Here is a 23608-nt window from a genome sequence, read left to right as displayed (position 1 = left end):
TTTAATTTGTAGTAAATATTTTCATCAAAATGAAAGTTAAAATATTAAAGGAGTGAAATGAAAGTTTTCCTTTTATATATTGAAAATATACTTATATGAAATTTAATTATTACTAACATAAATTATATTTCTTAATTAATATCTACTTTATCTTCAGTAAGCCCGGGCCTCACGTAACTAGTAAATAAATACATGCGTAAATATATAAAATTTTCAACTTAAACTAAAGACCTATTTGAGCTAGAAAAGAACTTTGGGTACTAAAATGTACATTTTCTTGAAAAAAAATCCACGTGGGCCCTACGTAAAACCCAAAAACCTAAAACCCAACGCTCATATTACCTCTACCACTAGCTTCAATAGTTTTGCTGGATGGATTTTAGACACTCAAACAATCTCTACACAAAACCCCTTCACTTTGAATCATTATTTCTTTCTTGGTAATTCTTTGTTATTTTGAAAAAAATCTGATACATATAAATGCCACATTTATAATATTGCCTATTTTTCATATGATTCAGGCCCATATATCATTCATATTTGTACACGTATATGAATGAGTAAATGGGATTGAAATATGTTGCTAAGAACCAAGAACTTATATTGGTTTTAATTAGTTTTCTTGGATATTGATTGCATTTGATTGAATCCATGGATTTTGTTTCTAAAGTTTTGATTTTGATGGTTTAATGCTGTTGGGGTTCTTGATTCTTGAAAAGGGTACTCAATATTTTGCTTATATATTGAACTGAAGATTAGTGGATTGGCAATATTTTGTTTATGTTGAATGGAAGAGTAGTTCTTGGTTTGGTGTATATGTTAGATGAAAGTTTTGATTTTGATGGTTTAATGCTGTTGGGGTTCTTGATTCTTGAAAAGGGTACTCAATATTTGCTTATATATTGAACTGAAGATTAGTGGATTGGCAATATTTTGTTTATGTTGAATGGAAGAGTAGTTCTTGGTTTGGTGTATATGTTTGATGAACGTTTTGATTTTGATGGGTTAATGCTGTTGGGATTTGTGATTCTTGAAAAGGGTACTCAATATTTTGCTTATATATTGAACTGAAGATTAGTGGATTGGCAATATTTTGTTTATGTTGAATGGAAGAGTAGTTCTTGGTTTGGTGTATATGTTAGATGAAAGTTTTGATTTTGATGGGTTAATGCTGTTGGGATTTGTGATTCTTGAAAAGGGTACTCAATATTTTGTATTGAACTGAAGATTAGTGGTGTATTCAAAATATTGCTTATTAAACTGAAAATTAGTGGATACGCGATATTTTGTTTCTTGGCTTAGCTATTTGATGGGATAATGCTGCCTGGATTCGCGATTCTTGAAAAGGGTACGCAATATTTTGCTTATATATTGAACTGAAGATTAGTGGTATTCGAGATATTTTGTTTATGTTGAATTGAAGAGTAGTTCTTGGTTTGGTTTATATGTTTGAAACTGAGGGGAGAGCATTAGAACATGCTAACTCTGCGCCTGGTTCGCAGATTTGGAACTGCGAGTCGCCATACTTCTAATAAAGCTATAGTTTCTAAGAGAAAGAGTGTAAAAGTAGATGAACCTGCACTTTTTAAGCTAAAAAAGGAAAAGAACCCTGAGAAGTTGTTTCAGTTATTTAAGGAGAATGCTCATAATAAGATTGTCATTGAGAATCGCTATGTGTTTGAAGACACAGTTTCTCGTTTAGCAGGTGCTGGTAGGTTTGATTATATTGAAAATCTGCTTGAGCATCAGAAAACTCTGCCACAAGGTCGGCGTGAAGGTTTCATTATTCGAATTATAATGCTCTACGGGAAGGCTCGGATGATACAGAATGCTGTAAAAACATTCTATGACATGCATTTATATGGCTGTCCACGGACTGTTAAGTCATTCAATGCTGCACTCAAGGTTTTGACTCAATCTCATGATTTGGAGGCTACTGAGTCGTTTCTGCGGGATGTTCCTGAAAAGTTCGATATCAATATAGATATACTTACAGTCAATACAGTCATTAGCTCGTTTTGTGAGGTGGGTATCTTGGAGAAAGCTTATTTGTTCATGGTTGAGATGGAAAAGTTAGGTATAAAACCTGATGTTTTTACGTATACGATGCTTATATCTGCATTCTATAGAGCCAACCGATGGCAGATTGCTGATGGATTATGGAACCTCATGGCCCGTAAGGGCTGTATGCCTAATGTTGCTACTTTTAATGTTAGAATTCAATTCATGGTAAATATGGGGTTTGCTTGGGAAGCTAATAAATTGTTGAAGTTGATGAAACGTGTTGGCATAACTCCTGATGAGGTTACATACAATTTAGTGATCAAAGGCTTTTTTCGAATAGAGAATCTTGAAATGGCAAAAAGAATCTATTCTGCTTTATGTGGTGCGGGCTTCAAGCCAAATTCTAGAATCTATCACACCATGATTCATTACCTGTCTAGAGCAGGTGAGTTTGATTTGGCATATTCAATGTGTAGAGATATCATGCAAAAAAATTGGTTTCCAAGTTCGGATACTATTAAAAGGCTCCTTGAAGGGCTGTCCAAGGATGGAACGGAGGAAAATATGGCAAAGGCTCGATTTTTAATCAGGCTGGCTAAGAAAAAGACACCCCCTTTCTCAGCAGACACTTTGGATATGATGCAGTCAATAATAGCTCGTAGTTAAAAGTACAAAAACGTTTATTTCTGCTCAATGGTTTTGGTGATTTTGCAGCACCTCCATAATCCACAAAGTTCCATTCTCTTTTTGGTGAAGCAGAAGTGCTGGGCTATTAGTTCAATGGATTAAGAGCGCTCCAAAACGAAGATAATTTGTAATTTCTCCAGAAATAAGTTTTTACTCTTTCCAGAAACTCCAATGGGGACTGAAAGAAGTTTGGAAGTACAATGGGAACCTATTTTGTATGGTAAGTTTCAACTTCCATTTTTTATGATCCCTGCTTATATAGAATTATCTTCTGGTAGATGTATTCATTTATATGTTTGCATTTATATTTCTTTGCCTAGCTCCAATTACAAACAAAATACATTTCCAGTCAGGGAGCTAACTAACAGAACCAAAAAACCTAAAGGTCGGCTATCATTCCAAAGTTAGAGAGCTAATAAAATCTAGAAATGGGATAACATCATTTATGGGGGTGATGATTGCTCCACCTATAAAGATTCCTAAGACATTTGGCTTTCAGGGAGCTACTGGGAGTTGAAATGCCATCAAAGCATCTACGATTTGTTTCTGTCCAAATACACCAAAATATACATGCTGGGATCATCTGCCTGACCTTCTTGATGTTTTTGTCAACTTCTCAGTAGCTCTAACTTTCAACTACTTCTTTTATGCCTTGAGGGGTTGTCAAAGTAATGCCAAAAACTGAAAGGAATATGTGCCAAAAATCTGCAGCCACTCTACAGTGCAAATATAGATGGTTTATAGATTCTTAGTTGTCCAGACACATTTAAAATCTATTCACCAGGTGAAAATTCCTTCTATATATATATTGTCTTGAGTCAAAATGGCACCTTGAAGTGTAATCCATGTGAAGCACATGACCTTGATAGGGAATTTTTTCCATATAAGCTTCCATGACCAAAACTCAATTACTTCATTAAGTGCACACAGTTTCTTGTACCCAGCCTTCACTGAATAATAACCTCTATTGTGTCCATTTTGAAGCTTTCCAGTAACTTGAAAATATCAAAGAGTTCACCAAGTTCCTATTCCTATTCCTACATGTGTCTTCTGAAGAGGGGATCCCATGTGTTTCCTGATCTGTATTGGGCAATTGCAGAGTTAGGATCCACTGTAATCTGGTAAAGGGGAGGGTGGGTGTCTTTTAGAGGCTGCTGCACAATCAACTCTCTTGGACCCCCTGAACTAGGTCCATGACTCGTGGAAGTTATTCTGCTATGAGATAATCTTAAGTCCTGTAGTTGAATTCCCAGTGGTTATGAATTATATTTTGTGGTGACAAGGTTGCAATAAATAATGGAATTTGAAACTATCACGTTAGCTTTCTTCTCTCATTTTTCCTTTTCAACTGTGCAACGGCTCTGTATAAAAAGGAAAGAGGGAAACATAGTAAGATGTTGGATTAGCAAGATATGTATCTTTATTAGTTTAAGATCCTTTGAGCGATGAGACATTGCGAAATCAATCAGGTTAGGCCATTGCTGGTGTTTACATAGGAGCCCTTTCGACAACATATGCTTTACATAATCAAAGGGTATGGCCTAGTGATCAATGAAGTGGGTTGAGAATCATGAGGTCTCAGTTTCAAGTTCCAGCGGAGGCAAAACCACTAGGTGATTTCTTCCTATCCGTCCAAGTTTTGGTGGTCAGAGTTACCCATTAACTGTGCTGGTGGGAAGTAGCTGGTTCTCATGGAATTAGTCGAGGTGTGTGCAAGTTGGCCCTAACACTACGGTTATAAAAACACATGTGCTTGACATAACCTTTATTTTGAGTTTTAGTGCCAACTAAAACATAAGGTTGCAATAGTTTCCTTTACTAAGAAAAGGCAGTGATTGATGAGAAGATGAGGAAGCAACACTTTGAACTTAATAACATGGTATACTGGAACTGACTCAATAAAGTAAGACCTTCTGTGGAATTGGGTCCAAAAGGTCAAGCCGGCTTTTGCCTAAACTATACATGGGCTTTGATGCAACAATGCTAAATGGATAGTGCCTAGGTATGATTACTTGCTTCGGATTCTTAGAAGTACATGGGAGATTGCTGTCATTTGACTGTACCTCTTTGATACTACCGGTATCTGATATTAGTACCTCAACATGTGTTGTATGTTGGACTCTTTTATATTTGGATATTAATGTAATCCGGAGCTGTTTAGCCTTCCGTTCAGAAATAGTAGTATCTTTTCTTTTTTGTTAACAAAATTCCTCCAAATATAAGAAAGTTTTAACACTTTTTTCCTTCAACTCCCCCAGCTTTTCGGCATTCTTTTCTCCTTTTCCTTAGTGAACTTCCTAGATTTGAAGACATGGTCAGGCATTCAGAAGCCTAGTAGTCTTCTCATGGCCAATATAGTAATAACTGGCTTCTAATTTTTGAACTGCAGGACGATATAACAGTGTTCTCATTTGCCACTCCAAAGTATATACTGTCACAATGGGATCAATTTGCTTCTCAGTTTGAGCTGGTTGCTTCAAGGTAGTTATACTTTAGCTATTTGGTAAAATTTAGTTTTTTGAATAATTAAAATAGTAAGTGGTATTTAGTTCCCTTTTCCGAAAGAGCCGAGGGTCTTGCGGAAACAGCCTCCCTATCTTCCGAGATATGGGTAAGGTCTGCGTACACTTTACCCTCCCCAGGCCCCACATTGTGGGATTTCACTGGGTATGTTGTTGTTCCCCTCAGCAACTGTGGCATTTTAGGAAGAAATATTTTCCCTTAAAAAAAACTGAGAGCGTAAGCTGGAGGATAGAAGTCCAGTATTCAATCTTTGGGTGGAGAAGTGCCTTGAGGTATTTTTCATGCCAACAAATGTTTTTTCACTAAAAAACATTCGCAAAATTTTGAAGAAAAAAAAAAGCTACTACTAACTATACAGTTTTTCTCCGTAAAAAATTGCCAAAAAACTTTTTTCCAGAAATTGGCTGAATCACAACTAGCTTAGGATTGAGGTGTAGCTTTAGTCGATGTAAACTATCTTCTGAAAATTGTCCAAACAAGCCCTAACTTTATGCTGATGTAGGATCTTCAGTAGATCATAAGAGGAGGGCAATCTTAAAAGCTTTTGCAGCTGTACAATGAGTAATGACCATGTGCATAACTATGAAAGACATCCCATTTTCAGGTATTTTTCTGTTCTTAACTTTTTTGTAACTGTACTATCTTATAGAGAGATTTAGTGGTTTCTTGAAAGCAGAAAAATAAATCTCATGTACTCCTATCCTAAAATTGGATGCCCTAAATTCTTTACGAGTACAGAGATGAATCATCTTACATAACCGAACAGCTGATATCTGACAGAATATTACACATCTCAATGTAACATTCTCCCGTTTCTATTGTCTGTTTCTTTGTGCCCTATTCCTTTAGGGAGAAACCAAGATGAATATGTTATGTTACCTATGAAGTATATCTGAACTATTTTTACTATATTGTTCTAGTAAATCTAACATCAGAATTTAAATTTTGTTGTATTGTTAAATGATAATCTAACATCAAAATTTGGGATATAGAGAGTAGCTGTATGTTGTTCTGCCTAGCATTTTAATGAAATTGAACATCTTGGCATCTATGATCCTCAAAAAATGCTTACATTAGATGTCCTTTCAAATGATTTTGGCTAATGCATAATATAACAATATCCATCTGTGCTTTGGCAATAAACAGTGAGAAGCTTAAAAGGCAATTGCAACGGATACACGTGTGTTGCTCGTGGAGCTGGAGCTACAGTCTAGGATTTAACCACCATCCAAACCAAGTTGAGTACTTTCAGGGATTATGATCGGGCATTTTTGAAGCTGCCAGCATTGGAGTATCGAGGAAAGGGACTGATTCACAAAGGAGTCAGGCGGTGACAGAGGATGCCCTATCGTACTCGTTTGAATCTGATATTAATCCCTTTGATCAAACAAATAAAAACGGTCAAATGATGCTCCTCTATTGCTGTACTCGACCTGCACTGTGTATAGTTTCTGGAGCATGGCCCTTGTCTTCTCAATCAGTTTATGAAGTAACATGTGACATTTTCAGTTCAACGTGCAACTGCCAGCGCCTTAACATTGTTGGTTTAGCATCATAGATAACTTTTAGTTATCAGGGATTTTGAAGTATACTATTTTGCAGATATATGCATTTTTTTTTTGTCCAAACAATCTTGGTATTTCCTTTGGGCATGGATGTCTTGCAATAGGGAAAGACACACCTGCTCCTATTCTTTATTTGTATTGAATTTATTTGTTGCAACACGATATTCATTCTTTCGATTCAGTAGAGTCAGAATCCCCTTGTAGAAGTATACTGGGGTCATTCTTCTAACAAAATAATAAAAGTAGGCTAATTGTTCTATTATTGTTGTTTATTGACACCCGGCGTGGATAAGTATTTACTGTTATTATATTGGTGACACTTGTGGTTAAATTAAAGTAACGTATTTTTCTGTCCATATACGATTGATTCTTCATCTATGCAAGAGTTCAGCTATTTTCTCTCAATAAAAGCCATGCGAAAAATCAGACATTGCAAATTACCTGTTCATTGAAACAAAAAATCCAACGGGAAAAATAAAATTCTATCTTTTAATTGATGTTTCAGTCTTTCAGACGTCTTTTCTCTATGGAAATCATCTTTAGAGTAAACTTTTTTCTGGTGCTTTAGCTTTGCTTGCATTGTTTGAATAACTAATGGGAACCAACTTTTTTAAAGATATCTAATGGGAATTTCATTGTGAAAAAAGAAGGGGAATTTCATAGTTGGCATGGCCTAATTAGAGACCCCAATTAGCTGAAGTTAGCATAATACTGTTTTTTGTACTCACAATTTTTGTGGCGCCAGCTAATTACCTGTCAAAAGACACGTAAGTTAGTTTAGGGCCTCACTTCTTTTTTTTGTGGAGAAAAAAATGTTTGAATTTTGGACTTCATTGTAGTAAGGCTGGAAAAGTCCATTTAATTTATTCTTTCGTTGTTCTATTTCCTAATAATAGTTATTCTATTTATTTCTTTTGTTCCAGCTTTCACTTTCGAGAACTAACTACGTGGTCACATGGTGACTAAACCTGTGATAACCATACATTATTCCACCTGATTTTTTTCTAAGGCTTAAAAAAGATGGCTGATAATTAATTATACAATAAATGGTTCTGTTTGAAATTGAACATCTAGAATTTGAACAATTAACCAGTATTATCGAGTCACTTATAAAATAATTGTAAAGTAAATAGCTATTATAAACATTAAGCCTGTAATTCGGTAAAAATGATAAGTAATTTGGTTATTAAACTAAAAGAGAGTGTGTAAAGAATCTTTTACTTATAATAATTGTTATTATTATGATATGTTTTAACAAGGAGCACATTTGTGAAAACTCATGTTTTTGTCTTTTTTTAACAAGCCATGGTCTATTAATCTAATAGTAGATGTTATGTAACTCTATCTATGGCATTATGATATGTTCTTTGTGGATTTTCTGAAGGGACAACGTTACTATCATAGTTTCCACGTCTTCCTCATCATTAATTAGTAGCTTTTTTTTCTTCCTATTCCACAATCTAATGTTGAATATATTTTAGCAGAAAATCTCTTCTCTCTTCAATTAATTTTTTGAGTAGGACATGTTAAACTTCTATCCTCTCTAAAACCACAACATTGGTAGCTCTGATCTTTTTTTCTTAACAGTGATGTCCGGATCAACTTATACACTCCTCGACTATTTCAAGGTGTACATGTTACTTCAATCACAAGAAAACTGGGGTCGGCTGTATGAATCTTCACTATTAATGTCCCTCCATTTATACTCGTCTTAGTCCACGAGCCCAATTATGACGAATGCATAACCTTGAAGCCTTAATAACCAAAGATCAATTCTTTTTTTTTCTTGAAGGTGTAGTTTTGCTTGTGCATGAAGATACAAGAATATGGAGTTTTGGGTTGTTGTAGCAGCTGCAGGTGCAGGTTATGTAGCACAACAGTTGCAAAGTTCATCAGAGGATAAGAACAACTTACTAGAGAAAAATCAGTTTTCCAAAATTTCCACACATGAACAATCAGATAACAAGAATTTGCTGCAGCAACTACGAGAAAACTTTTGTCCATTTCACAGACTAGCTCGGAAAAGAGCTAAAAACGAAGTTAATGATGAAGGGGCTTTCAGATTCAGACAGCTTAATCTTGATTCATCAGAAAATATGTCTTCTACAGATTGCACTAGTGATTCTGGTGGACCATTCAATTCAACAGGTTCTAACTTCGATTACTATACCAAGTTTATTTGGATTTTAACATCTATACGCTGACAATATAGAGATGTTTTAATGTATCGATGTAATTAACGTGTTGTAGCATGTAACCTGCCTTATTTTCTAGGTTATTTTTTCCTGCTTTTTTTAACAGATAGGAGTTACGTATAGTTATCATTTAGATGACAGTGTCAGTGTATATAAGTTAAACTGTATTTTATTGTGGTTGATTTTACATATTCTTGTTTCATTTTCACTTTCTACTTATTGCAATTGCTTCTGTTTTATCTTAGTGCTCTTAGTGTATAATTACCTCAAATAGTTTCCTTTGACAAAATGCACTTACCAGATCATGAACTAGCCAAATGAATTGTAGGTTGAACGAGCTGTTCTTCTGCTCTCTAGCCCTTTTTTCATTGTTTGGTTTCAATTCTCCTTCTACACATTTCTTGTGATATATATGTTTCTGCTCAAGGAATCTCTCGAGTTTTATGCGAAGTTATTAATTTTCTATATTTTCGAGTGTCTGTTTTCTCTGGCAACTTGGAAAATAACAATTGAAGAATATGAGTTTATTGTTATTTTGATGCTCTAATGGATCTAGCCAAAACCTATGTTGCTAGGACTCTATGCTTTTGACTATGATATAGTAATGCTTTATGTCTTTCTATCTTGATTCGATTCAAGCAGGGATACCAAATGGCATGGCTCTATTGTATATGGGAATCATTACTGGCATGGTGTCTGCTATTATTGCAAACAGAAGAGAGACAGAAAAGCTGAATGAGAAGTTAAAATGGACCAAGAATTTAGTTCAAGAGTTAGAAGAGGAAATCACTGTGAAAGAGCTTTCTAATGATGATTATGAAAATCCAAGTTCATTTAGTCCCTCTACATCAGCTGTTGAGCCATTGTCATCTTCTTCTGATATTCAAGTTAATGAACCAACAAGACAAACCAGTGAAAACACAGATCCTGTGGCAGCAGAGAAACACGAGTCGATGAGCGAAATCGAGGCAGAGCTTGAGGCTGAATTGGAAAGGTTGGAAATGAGCTTGAAGGTTTCAACCTTTGAAATGATATCTGATTTTGTTGAGGTAAGCCTGCATTTAGCTACACTTGGTACTTGTTGGAAGTTGGTACTTTGGAAAATTTCCTTTGAAACTTTGACTGAGACGAGCTCAAATGGAATGGCTTGGACAGTGAGGACTTGTATAGCCGATCCAACTTGCTTAAGATTGAGGCACAATTGTCATTATGACAAATCCTCAAAGGGCAACAACAATAGACTATTCATATAGCTCGTCTATTAGTACTTTTGGGAACATCCTTTTCGAGACTTTGACTGAGACGAGCTCAAATGGAACAACATGGAAAGTTAGGATTGGCATAGTTGACCCCAACTTGCTTGAGATTGAGGCACAATTGTCATTATCACTAATCCTCAAAGAGCGACAAATATAGAGGATTCATATAGCTCATCTATTAGTTTGGGACTAGGGCATACTTAATTGGTTGATCAAATCCTATTCAAACTTGTAGATTTTCCTTCTTGAAAAGATGAGCATAGACCTCATACCTAATGTGGTGTCTCTGTTAACAAAATTTGGAGTTCTCTGTTGTTTAACTGGTTATCACAACATCTAAATCTCTTTTAGTCCTCCTTCTGTGACTAGCTAAAGTAGATTTCTGATTTATGAGTTTCAATTCTGCAGCTAGATCCGGAAGATGAAGTAGATGTGGCTCAAGGAGACTTGAAAGTAGATTGCCTCAATGTGCAATGCCCTGGTTCATCAGAATCAGATAGGGATACTAGTGAAACTTGGACTGTTCATGCTAAACCTGCCAATTATCCTGTTTCCCCGAGGGAGCTAAGCTTGCGCCTGCACGAGGTAATAGAATCCAGGCTAGAAGCTCGAATTAAGGAGCTTGAAACAGCGCTTCATCACAGCCAAAATAGAGCTTGTTCATTGGAAATACAAAATCTATTTCAAGAGGACTTTGCATCGAGCGAAACAGAGTTTTCTGCAAATCTACAAAGTCCATATTGCTATTACAAGGCTGATGAAGAGACAATTCATGGAAGTGAAGATACGTTTGACATTGATATAAGAATTCCACCTCTTGATGGAGCATTGATTAATAGTCCAAGGAAGGAAGGAATGATCTTTGATCTCCTGGAGAAAATAAGCAAGGAGAACGTGAAATGGATTACAAAATGAGGATGTTCTTTACATAGTTTTGAGAACTTGATCAACATATGTTGAGTTTCATTATCTTTTATGTTACATTTGTATCTTACTATGCACTTTTGATTATAGATACAAAATGTGCAGTGTACATGTAAAGATTGAGGAAGTATGTATAGATCAATAGACATCGGGGAGGTGTTATTCTGTTTTACTTAAGATGATCTAGCCTTTGTGCCGTGGGTTCAACTTTCAACTGAATCCATCACTTTTGACACAGAACATACATGCAAAAAGAAAACGCTTAGATCTCAATAAATAAATATTAGATTCTGAACTCATAATTTCAAAAGTACAATGAGTTCAATGGTAAAAATTTCAAATGTTAAACCCATCATGTTTAATTCATGGATCCACCTCTGGTCCAAGCCATGAGAGAGTCGAAAAGAAGAAACACGGAGAGTTCAGCACAGCACAATTTAATGGTTCTCTGAAATCATGATGCAAATCATGCAGCTCGGTGAAGGCTGCCAATCATACAAGATTGACACACTTGCAAAACCTAGTAATTTTTGCACACCGTATACAGTGTGCAAAGTAGAAAGCCATCGTACATATGGAGAACTTCATCTCCGGCATAATCTATTTTCCCCAATCAAATGCAGCAAAGGGGAATAACAGCAAAGCAAAAAGCTAACGAAAATTCAGCCAAGTTAATGCACAAAGGGCCTCCCAAGCAAGACGAGAGAGAATGAAGAATCAAATGATCGTGGCATTTCCACTCCACCTTCATTATAGATGTTAAGATTGTTTACAGTGGAAAGAGTTTCTTATGCTTAAAGTAAATCAAGAAAGCAATGTATACGACCAAACAAAAGAGTCCAGTGATGATAAGAGTCCAGTTAAACCCATCTGGATCGTTAAAAACTGTAGTTTTCAAGTTCATCCCAAATACTGCAGTCACCATAGCAAAAATTGCTGCCACAAAAGTGGCAGCTGTCAGTAGCAACTCAAATTGTATTAGCTGATTCTGGACATTGCCCTGTTACAGAATAAATTGGAGTGAGTTACATGAACTTTACAATGTGTAAATATGTGACTATATAATACTGAAACAAAAGAAATCAAGTAAAAAGAGAACACGAAAAGATAGTATCCACTTGTTAGTCTTACAAGTTTTATATTGATCAGATCCTCTGTATCATCAATATATTCTTTAAGCTGCAACACCAGAGAGAACGGAGGTGAGATACAACTTCCTTAGTTATAATGTTGAATCAAATTAACTAGGAGGTCATGCATTAGTCATCCCTCATCACTAAAAATTAATTAGAGGTCATGCATTTTGAGTTATGGGAGAAAATATTGGTGTATGCAGTTTTTTACTCTTCTATGAAGATCAACTACTTATGTATGGTTTTAGAGGGATTAAAATCATCCATGCTATTAATCAAATGCTAGGTTACTCCCATAATCCTCCCCTTATCCACAAACCAGAACCGGAGACTATATATTAGCAAATAAATTTTAAGATTATTGAAATTGGTTTGGTAAGAATGGTAATTCAACTCTAATATCAATAAGGGAAAGAACTGTCTAGTTCATTCTAATTTAAATAGTGTTGCAGTATAAATATAATATTTTGTGGAAAACGTTCAAGAAGAAAAGCTAGTAATAAGAATCTCTTACTGAAGACAAAAAGCTAGTAATAAGAATCTCTTACTGAAGACAACTTGTTCAGAGCGCTGTCAATGACCACAAAATATGCTTCAAGCAACATTTCAAGCTGATCAATATTTTCTTGACCATTAGATGAAGCTGAAACACTTCCATGTTTGCTTGAGCTCAAATTACTGAATGCCCGTTGCAACTTCTGCACCCCAGTAGTTGATGATACAGGTGAGACTGGAGCAGATCTTGGTGCTCCTCTAATTTTTCCAAATATATCCGCTTGATCATATAAATCATTATTAAGAAAATCCTCCTTCCTCTGTTTCTTCTCTGTTAAGTACATCTCAGCCATGTCACCATCATCATCCATTAGATGTTCTATTTCATCACATACCTGAACATTTTTAAGATGAGTAAAGTAGCTTATTAAAAGTACACAGGCGGTAAAAAGTTGTAAACGTGAAAGATATCTTCTATTCTAGGCTTAAGGAGTCAATAAGTTGAGCAGATTCCCTAATTTTTTTGCAACCCCACCCCCCAATTCCAGAAATAGAGGTAATGAAGACATCTGTATACCTGAACATCTGTTTAAAAGCTTAAGTGGATTGACAGTTATAGCCTGTTTGGCCAAGCTCCTGAGAAGCCAAACGTGCTTATTTTAGAAAGTTTAGGTGTTTGGCCAAGTTTTTAGGAGAAATAAGTAATTCTGAGTAGTAGCAGAATTACTACTCAGACTTTTGGAACATTGTGCAAGCACAAAGTACTGCTCTAATATTGCCAAAAGTGTTTTTTAAATTGATTAGCCAAACACAAACTCCTACTGTCCAAAAGTACTTTTTCGAAAATCACTTTTCAGAAAAGCAGATTTTGGAAGCTTTGGCCAAACAGGCTATTAGGCAAGCACTGTCAGACTATGTACTACAATCATACCTTTTGGACTCGCTGAGTCAAGGCAAGCAGCTGACCTTTCAATCTACGAACTCGTTCCAGATTTAGAGTGTTAATAGATGAAGCTAGTTCATCAAGCACGGGGTATACCTCCAGTTCTAATTCTTTCGCCTGTTTAATTTAGAACGACATGAAAAAATAAGTTTTGATTGAGAATGTATGTTTAATCGTGAGAAATTACTGCAATTTGTCTGAGGTACTGGATACAGATAAAAGAAAACCATGTCAAAGTCAATTTATATTCCGGCCAACACCTCACATCATGTAATAATATACTGAGTAATAACAACACTGGTGAAATTTATTAATATCCTTATCACATTATGCAACACATATTGGTGCTAGTATATTAACCAGCAATGGACAGCAAATATTCTAGTCTATTACACAAAAAGAGTATTCAATCAGCCATCAAGTGAGTCTGCTGCATACCTGAGCATCAAGTGACAAGCAAGTTAGCTCCAAAGCTAGCTCAAGGGCTCTAAACTCGAAAGGAAGACCATCTGAATTGAAACACACCGTTCATTGTGAAAAAGTTGAAATATATTCTTTAGAGAATTTTACCATATAACAAAAGAAACACCATACTGGAATAAAATAGGCTTGAACGGAGGGGAATGGATATAGAGGATTCATCAAACAGACGCTAACAAGTTTGGAATGGTATGCTTGCTGTTGTATCAAAATACATATGACGTCATGCTAAATAAATGCAAAGGAGAGATAACATTTCAGAATAATCACTGCAATAACACATCCATCAAACAACAAAAACATCATCGGTTGCTGAAAATGCTGAAGTGTCATTCATTTATATAGAAGGGATAGCCTCCATCGCTTCTAATAGCTATAGTTACTTTTTTTATTGATAAGTAAAGAACTACAGATACTAAGTACATAAATGATAAATTTGACTAAACTGAAGTCAAAGATATAAGACATGCTGTCATTCCAAAGCTCAGACTGAGACAAGTTGGAAGAAACAACATTCTAAGGCTAATTTTTCTATTTCTTTGTATAAGTGAGTTGGCCAACAGTAGCATTTTGGTCAAAAGTAGCATTATACTCAATTACCTTCAATGCTTGTCTATTTTTTATTTTCCAATATTACCTTAAAATTGAGGTCTTTATCTATTCATAATCCACTGTTAGACACATGGAAATATCGCGGTTATCACAACATAAATAATTAAGCCATTTTCCAATAGTGAGAAACATGTCCAACTTATAGCATCATCCAGGTTTTCCATTTTTACATTAATAATTCTCCTTATGCAGATTCACGAACGATTCAAATGCTATGAGACAAAGGAGCCAAGAACTATTTCCAGGACTTCTTGATCTCTCTCTCCAGTGTGTATAGATATGTTCAGAAGTTTTGTTATTCTTATACAAACATATTGATAATCGTTGATAAAATAAGAGATTCAAAAATTAAAAAAAAACAAACAAACAACATGGAGTTCCGCTCCCCACATAGAATCTCACAAGCTTTCCCTTTATTCAACTTTTTCTGTTGAGGGGGAAGAAGGGGTGGATCCAATCGATTTCAGCAATTCATGTTTTTTGTTGTGTTACGGTGCCATATATCCAATGATTTAGAGTTACATGGATCTGATTCACACATAGACAGAACAACATTTCAACAACTATGCCTCAATCCCAAACGATTCCAATGTAGATGCCTTACAGAAATAGACTTTCTGGCATTCCACACTTTGTTTAAAAAGTTATGCCTATCCAACTCTGAAAAGTGTTAAGTACAGCCTCTGTGCAATTTGTTAATCGTTTTTGCCTTTCCAAGAGTACAACAGGTTTTCCTCTGAGAAGAAGTCTTTCACTTCTCCTTTTGACCCTGGAATGCAGAATCTTTAGTGCTAGTAGTTTCTGAAACTTAAGTTTTACTTTCAGTACATTAATGGTTATCTCACTTTTGAATTTGGTCTAATGGGCCTAGAAAAGCCACAAGTAACAGTTAAACTGGCACGGAGGGACCGAATGGAGGGTCGAACAGTTTTTTTTGTCAACATTATAATCCATTGTTGCAAGACAATTTAAATAATCTAAAGCTAATGCAGAAACAAAAGGAGACAACCTAGCAATAAGAAAAAACTTTATTGCAGAAAGATAAATAGAAATGGATTTACCCGGCTGATCTTTATTTGTCTGAAGGCGTTTACGCAATTCAGACTCGTATTGCAGTACACAAGCATCCAAAGAATTCATCAGTATAACCTCCTCAGCTGTAATGACACATCTGATCTGCTCAAGGTTTACCACAATAGCTTGCTCTCGCCCTAATATTGTGGAAGGATAGATAAACTTCGGGTCCAAAAGACGGAGATCCCTAGCTGGCAAAGCACAATGTCTCATAACAGTAGCCTTATCCAATTCCAAAATCTTTGAATCTCCATGCTCGTCAATCTTTATCCAAGAGCGACTCCCATGACCTTGGCCTCTCCTCTTAAGACCAGGTAGACCAGACCCATGAAAGTTGCTATTTGCCTGTACATCTGTATTCAACCTAGTAGACGTAGATTCTGGAATATCTGTAAAAACAGATACACCAGTTTCTTCTGCCATTTTCTTCTGTAACAAATCTCAGAAACAAAAATTTCAGCATTGATCAGTTACTAGTACTCTTATTCGAACTGCAGCCTGTTGCTTTTAGCCGAGTGTTAGGGCAAGGAATAGTGGTAGCTCTTCTTTTGTATGGCTCTTATAACCTTTTTAGTGTCATATCTTACTGCCCCTGCAAAATAAATAGATGTAGCTTATCAAAACATAAAAATGTGTAATTTTCACTAATAGCTTCATCTTGACACTAAACAACATAAGTAGATACCACAAAAGAAAATATATGAACACGCGGATCCTGAATATGACTCCACACACGCTTACTAGAAAATGAGACTAACACGTGGCCATTGGTCCACTCCTCATCAGAAAGCTTTACTCCTTGATTTTCACCCTTTTACGATCCTCATCAAAATAATTTCCTTAAGTCTAAGCATAGGCCAAAATTAGGGACATGCAAAGCCCTATTTCAACATCAATCTTCCTTATCATTTGCATTCATGCATATTCAGAATTAGGAATTAACAAAAGGAGTCTGATATCATGGTTTCATAGGCTGCTGCAAAATAAGAAATGGAGGATATCTAAAGAGGAGATCTTCAACTGCACTAGTTTACCCAAGCATTATTGTATGCTCCTATTCCAAATCCCAATTCCACTATAAGAAGGCGTGTTGCAAGTATAATATGAAATGCAAGTCCCCTTCATGCAACCCCAAATCAAAAGTAACATGGAAACTCAGTTCAAACATCAAAAAAGATCTTTAAGCACTCAGAAAAAGGAAGAGATAGAAGATATCCAAACAGGAGGTTATAACTTGCAATTAGTAAAATTATTCAAGCACTAAAGTGAGTTCTTGATCCAACCCTAATTCCACAATAAGAAGGTATCACAAGCATCAAATGAATGCAAGCTTGCAAGTAAATAAAATGTGGAGCCATTTATTTAAATCGAGCACTTATTATGGTCAACTTATATATATTACTGCTATGGATGGTCTGATACGGAATCAACAGTATCTCTTTCCAAAGTAGTTTTGACAGAAGGGCCAGCATACTCGGGGTCACATTTTAGGCCTAGTATTTAGACAAATTTGACTTACTTTCTATTTTGAATAGAAAACTACCATTCGTCCTATGGCATTGAAATCTGGCAATAGTAACATAATCACGCTACTCGCACTCAGTTTTCATGTAACCGACAACAACAACATACCCAGTGTAATCTCACAAGTGGAGTCTGGGGAGGGTAAGATGTACGCAAACCTTACCTCTACCTTTATGGGATAGAGAGGCTTTTTTCCGGTAGACCCTCAGCTCAAAAGAAATGTAACCGATGCAGAAACGTAGGAAAGAACAAGGGACAACAAAATAGCAAATGTACAAAACAAATATAGCAACAGATATCAATACACATTAGCGAAAAAGAAACTACACTACTACCCTAAATCATACAATTAAAAGTACGATAACACTGTATTACCTACTAACCATCTACCCTAATCCTCGACCTCCACACCTTCCTATCCAAGTTCATGTCCTCAGTCAACTGGAGCTCTGTCATGTCCTGTCTAATCACCTCCCCCAAATTCTTCTGCGGCCTACCTCTACCTCCCCTAAGTCCTAACTCCTGCTATAGCCAACCTCTGACACCTCAAAAATTAGCATGGAAACTCAACTCCAACATCACAAAAATAAAATCTTTACACACAACACAATTCCACAACTAATCAATAATCATGTTAAAATCCATAAACCAGTAAGCAATTTATTTTTCTATCTCACAAAGAACCCTGTAAGCTACCAGCTCAAATAAAGAGAACAATAAACTATGAAAAACAAAAAGCACAAAGTTTGAATCTTGATACTCAAAATTAACAGCATACTACCCTACTTACCCAAATATTTAACCACCAAAATAATAACCAAAATCATCAACTATAAAGCACTAAAGCACCAAGAAAATTAAACCCCACAGATAATCAAATCAAGAAGATGAATTAAAAACTCAAAACACAATAAGAAAAAGCTTGTACCTTTTCAAGAAAAAAGTTTTGGGGTTTAAAGGGTGTCTGTAACATTCTTGCAGTCAAACAGAAACAAAGATTACATGAAGGTAAAATGAATACAAAAGAAGTAAAAACAAGATAGCACGTTTTACACACAGTGCAGATTTGCAGTGAATATTAAATAAAGTTATAGTAAAGATTAATCGATTATAGAATCCAAGCCCAAGTGGACACGTAGCCACAATCTAAACCGTTTGTTTTTTTTACAAACTGTGAGAAAGTAATGGGAAGGAAGGGGAAAATGTGAATATGCCGACCTTTCTATAAATACCTTTTTCCTTTTTTTGGTAAAAAAAATAATATTCCCTCCGTCCATTTTACTTGTCATGTATACTACTCCCTCGAGAAAAAAAAAAGTGTTTACTTAGCTATCTGCATAGTTTTTAAGAAAATACTAAGTCCTAAACAAAAATAGGTGATTAGACTAAACTGCCCTTAATTAAATAGGTATTGGGATTTAATCACATAACACTTAATAGTGGCAAATTCTTTCATAAGTGGACATTTTTTTTTGCTCAAGAAAAAAAGGCTAAGCGGACAATCTTTTTAATCCGGAGGGAGTATTTAATAGATGTCCATGCTAACCATTTCATACCTGTTTTACTCGTAGTATTAACTACTGGATTAAAAATTTCAATGAATTATTAGAGGCTGCATAATTTTTAAAGCATGTATGATTGATTTTAATCATTAGATGATTTATTAATAATTAGAGGTGATATAGTAAAATTAATATTCTATTTATCTCTCTTTAAGGGGTATACTATGTTAATACAGGACAAATAAAAAAAAAACGAGAGAGTATTAATTATTGGGTTGGAAACTTCAAGAAATTATTGGTGGCTGCATAACTTGTAAAGTATGTTTGATTGTTTCAATTATTTAGATGATTTATCATAATTAGGATGATATAGTAAAATTAACATTTACTAATTTATTGCTCCTTAAGAAGTGTGACAAATAAAACCCGAACAAGTAAAAATGGACCTTGTTTGGTTAAGGGAGAAGATAATATGTGGAAGGAACTTTTTTAACGGATGGAATAGTTTTTGTAGGATGTACTTCTTGGAGAAACTTGCAATTATATAGATGAACAAAAAGTAGTGGTTTGATTCACTTACTAGTTACAGGGGATTATATTGAAGAGTTTGTTTGTATAGTAATTAATAATTAAATGATTGTTATACCTGTATTACTTACTTTTAGAAAGTATTTTTGTCATTTAGTGGACATTTTAATTTCACATTTCATCCTAAAAATAGATTTCTGCCTAAGTTAAATTTGAATATTATTTAATACCACTAACCAATCGTTGTAAATGTAATCCAGAGATTTTTTTTGCTTATGCAACCAGCTAAACATGTACTATTATATGTGGGATTTTATCTCGGAACTAATTATTCTAGCACTACAAACCAAACGACTTAAAACTTATTTATTTAAGAAAAACAAATAATTGCATAAAAAGAAACTACTTTCAATCAATGTCCTATAAATATTTTTGAATTACACTGAGTATGTTATTGTTGTCCTATAAATTTTGTAGGATGAAACTTTTTCATGAAAATACTTTGTAATAACTTTACGAGAAATCTTGTTGTCTAATAGATGCAAATAAAATTGACTGAAAGGTTAGCTTTTCCTTTGTACTTTTTTTTTTTTTTTACTTTGTCAATATGCCCAATATTTTTTCATCATTTAAAAATTAAACAGAGAAAAGAAAGAGCTCATTTTATGTCGTTGCTTTTTCTTCTCTGGGCTTCCAAGCAAAAGGACAATAAATCGATTACCCTTTATTAGGAATCTTGTCACATGTCACAGTATATTCTTCTCAATTCTTTTTATTTTATAATTTGTGATGCAGGTTTTAAAAAATAGTAAAATTTGTTTGAACTTAGAATATGATACTCCAATGTATGACCCTGCTAGAGTGCCCTATCAAACTGATTTTCATAATATTGGTTGTTTGTTCTTTAGTGTAGTGAATCCAGAACTTCAAATTAAATAATTTGGAAACATGGAACTTGAATAATTTTGTTTTTTCAGTAGTGTCACTCTTTTTGAAATTGGATCCTAGTACAGAGTGGCAGATATTAAATCTGAATATATCAAATCATTAAGGTTAATATGAAAATTGAACAGTTTGAATGTGTACTTTATCTTTATTTAAAAACTAATAAAGTACAAACGAAAAAATCAAATAGCAATAAAATATTTCATACACAATATTTCATAAAAAGTTTGTTTAATAAAACACACTTTAAAAGTCAATGATGATGACAACTAATAGTAGTGATGATATGGTGACGGTTGAAATTGGTGGCGAATAGTGGTGGTGGTCGAGGTTGGTGGAGGTGGCTAACGGTATGGTCAGTGACGGAGCCAGAAATTTTATCAAGGGTGTTCAAACTTTAAAGTACTCGATATAATTTTTTGCGTTGAGGGTGTGTTCGGTATGGAAGAAAATGTTTTCCTGAAAAATGTGTTCTTAAAAAATAAGTGATTTTCTACTTATTTTCTCATGTTCGGTTGGGTAGTGGAAAAAATAAGTGAATTTCTTACTTATTTTCTCATGTTCGGTTGGTTGGTAGAAAATATTTTTCGAAAAATACCACACATACCCCACCACCCCATACCACACCAACCCCCACACCCACCACCACACCTAAGCACCCACCCCACCCAACCACCACCCTCCAACACACCTCATCTTCACCCACCCCTACCCCACACCACCACCCACACCAACCCCACCCCACACCACTGCTCTATCCAACCATCCCGCCCCTCCCAAATTTTCTATTTCATATATTTTATTTTATAAAAAAAAAAAAGGGAAATTTTTTCTTACCCACCCACCACTCAACCCCACACCAAATTTAACCACGCAAACTTTTCCTTTTTATAATTTTTTTTATAAAGGTAAATTAAATACGAAGTAGAAAATTCGGGGGGGGGGGGGGGGGGAGTGAGGTCGGGGTAGAAAATCAACAAATATTTTTTTTTTCAAAACTTTAGCGGGGAGGGAGGGGGTTGTCGTAGAAAATAAAAAAAATATTAATTTTTTAAAGAATAAGTTTTCTTTTTTGGAGGGAGGGGGAGGTGTCGTAGAAAACCAAAAAAAAATAAAAAATTGGAGGGGGTGTTGTGCCGAGGGGGGATGTCGTGGGGTGGGTGATGTAAAAAACCAAACAAAAAAACTTTTTAAAACTTTTTTTGAAAAAAATATAGTTTTTGGTTTTGGGGGGATGGGTGGTGTAGAAAATCCCAAAAAAAAAAAATCTAGGGTGCGTGGTGCGTGGTGGGTGGTGCGTGGTGGTGGGGTGGGGTGGGGTGGGGGAGGACTGGTGGGTGGGGGAGGTGCGCGGAGTTGTTGGGGTTTGGTGGTTGGGGTAGTAGGGTGGTTGGTGAAATCCCAATTGTGCACTTGTTTTCCCTACTTTGATTAGGGAACTCATTTTCCTCATTTTTAAGGAATTTGTTTTCCTAAAGAAAATATTTTCTAAAAATTTTGGAACAAACGAACATGAGAAAATTGGAAAACATTTTCCGAAAAATGTTTTCCTTCATACCGAACACACTCTGAATGTGTGCTCCGAAAATTTTAAATCAAACAATGTTGATTTAGCTAAACCATACAAATACTTTACTCGAACTACAATTTTATAAATCAAAACTAACATAAAAATGACAACAAAAAAATTTCCACTCATAAACGTATGATTTAAATAATTTAGCGGGGAGGGAGGGGGTTGTCGTAGAAAATAAAAAAATAAAAAATTAAAGAAGAATTTTCCTTTTTTGGAGGGAGGGGGGGAGGTATCGTAGAAAACCAACAAAAAAAATTGGAGGGGGTGGTGGGGTGTTGTGCCGGGGGGGGGGGGGGGGGGATGTTGTGGGGTGGGTGATGTAAAAAACCAAACAAAAAAACTTTTTTTGAAAAAAATATAGTTTTTGTTTTTTTTAGAGGAGGGGGGGGGGGGGGTTTGGGGGGATGGGTGGTGTAGAAATCCAAAAAAAAAAAAATTCTAGGGTGGGTGGTGCGTGGTTGTGGGGTGGGGGTGGGGGAGGACTGGTGGGTGGGGGAGGTGCGCAGAGTTGTTGGGGTTTGGTGGTTGGGGGTAGTAAGGTGGTTGGTGAAATCCCAATTGTGCACTTATTTTCCCTACTTTGATTAGGGAACTCATTTTCCTCATTTTTAAGGAATTTGTTTTCCTAAAGAAAATAATTTCTAAAATTTTTGAAACAAACAAACATGAGAAAATTGGAAAACATTTTCCGAAAAATGTTTTCCTTCGTACCGAATGTGTGCTTCGAAAATTTTAAATCAAACAATGTTGATTTAGCTAAACCATACAAATACTTTACTCGAACTACAATTTTATAAATCAAAACTAACATAAAAATGACAACAAAAAAAATTCCACTCATAAACGTATGATTCAAATAATTTATTATGATAGAAGAGTAGAACTCTAGAGCTTTTTGTTAAAGAATTTTTTTTACAACTTAACTTTAAAACTTAAAGATTTGCTTAGTAAAAAAAAAAAATTTTAAAGATTATTTGTTGGCTTCTAATGACTTTAAAAAGAGAGGAATAAAATCCATCGTGTTTCAGCCACGAAGCTGCTCCTTGGAATCGAACCCGCACCTCTGAAGATACTAAACACCCTAGACCGCTGGGTCATAGCTCTTAGTTGTGTCAAGGGTGTTCAAACTAGTATATACCCTTACATAAAGTGGTATTTTACCTATACACACGGTATAATTTTTCGGCGAAAGGTGTTCGGTTGAACACCCTTGCCAGGCTGTAGCTCCACCCCTGGATATGCTTATGCAATAATAGTTGGTGGTAGTTATGCGAAGGTGGCCAATGGTTATGGTTGCAAGCGTTACTGGTGCTGGTTGATGGCAGAGGGAGTTGGACATGGTGGGTGAAGATTTAGGGGAATCAATGGATATGTTAGGTTGAATTTGGTCGAGTAATCAATAAAAGGTTGGTGATTACCGTTCAAAGGTTACTTGGTTGAGATGATTTGGGTTCATGAGCTGAATAATAGGAGTCATACCTAATTTTTCCAAAATCTAACAAAGTTTTAATTTCTTTTCTTAAATTTGTTGAATTACTGAACAGAATTAATAAGAACTTTTTTAATTATGAATATATTTAATATATCAAACAAAAAAAATCTACTTTTTTAGAAAAAATAGTTTTTTTATAGGAAAATT

General features: G+C 35.2%; 3 protein-coding genes across 10 annotated transcripts; 2 read left to right on the top strand and 1 right to left on the bottom strand.

The window, feature by feature from the left end:
- The first annotated feature begins 360 nt into the window (after positions 1-360).
- LOC132641961 (pentatricopeptide repeat-containing protein At1g80150, mitochondrial) lies at positions 361-7055 on the top strand. 2 transcript variants are annotated; one of them, XM_060359131.1, is made up of 4 exons: positions 361-2911; positions 5081-5172; positions 5726-5818; positions 6361-7055. In XM_060359131.1, the coding sequence occupies exon 1, from the start codon at positions 1477-1479 to the stop codon at positions 2668-2670; it is 1194 nt and encodes a 397-aa protein (XP_060215114.1). In that variant the 5' UTR covers positions 361-1476; the 3' UTR covers positions 2671-2911; positions 5081-5172; positions 5726-5818; positions 6361-7055. The 2 variants fall into 2 exon arrangements, with proteins under 2 accessions (XP_060215114.1, XP_060215113.1); XM_060359130.1 differs by having other exon boundaries at positions 5717-5818.
- Positions 7056-8165: 1110 nt separating this feature from the next.
- On the top strand, positions 8166-11329 carry LOC132641960 (uncharacterized). Its single transcript, XM_060359129.1, has 3 exons — positions 8166-8927; positions 9617-10023; positions 10642-11329. Exons 1-3 carry the CDS (start codon positions 8606-8608, stop codon positions 11146-11148), a joined length of 1236 nt encoding a protein of 411 aa, XP_060215112.1. The 5' UTR covers positions 8166-8605; the 3' UTR covers positions 11149-11329.
- A 538-nt stretch (positions 11330-11867) lies between these two features.
- Positions 11868-18592, bottom strand: LOC132641959 (magnesium transporter MRS2-5). Of its 7 annotated transcripts, none has more exons than XM_060359121.1 (7): positions 18347-18590; positions 15882-16486; positions 14167-14237; positions 13717-13845; positions 12839-13180; positions 12289-12336; positions 11868-12157 (listed from the first exon to the last, which is right to left on the bottom strand). In XM_060359121.1, exons 2-7 carry the CDS (start codon positions 16315-16317, stop codon positions 11927-11929), a joined length of 1257 nt encoding a protein of 418 aa, XP_060215104.1. In that variant the 5' UTR covers positions 16318-16486; positions 18347-18590; the 3' UTR covers positions 11868-11926. The 7 variants fall into 7 exon arrangements, with proteins under 7 accessions (XP_060215104.1, XP_060215106.1, XP_060215105.1 ...); XM_060359123.1 differs by lacking the exon at positions 18347-18590 and adding an exon at positions 18209-18340; XM_060359122.1 differs by lacking the exon at positions 18347-18590 and adding an exon at positions 16636-18202.
- Positions 18593-23608: the final 5016 nt, after the last annotated feature.

The sequence above is a fragment of the Lycium barbarum genome, chromosome 5 (genome assembly GCF_019175385.1).
Source record: "Lycium barbarum isolate Lr01 chromosome 5, ASM1917538v2, whole genome shotgun sequence".
Taxonomy (NCBI): Eukaryota; Viridiplantae; Streptophyta; class Magnoliopsida; order Solanales; family Solanaceae; genus Lycium; species Lycium barbarum.
This window is presented reverse-complemented; position numbering and strand designations above follow the sequence as displayed.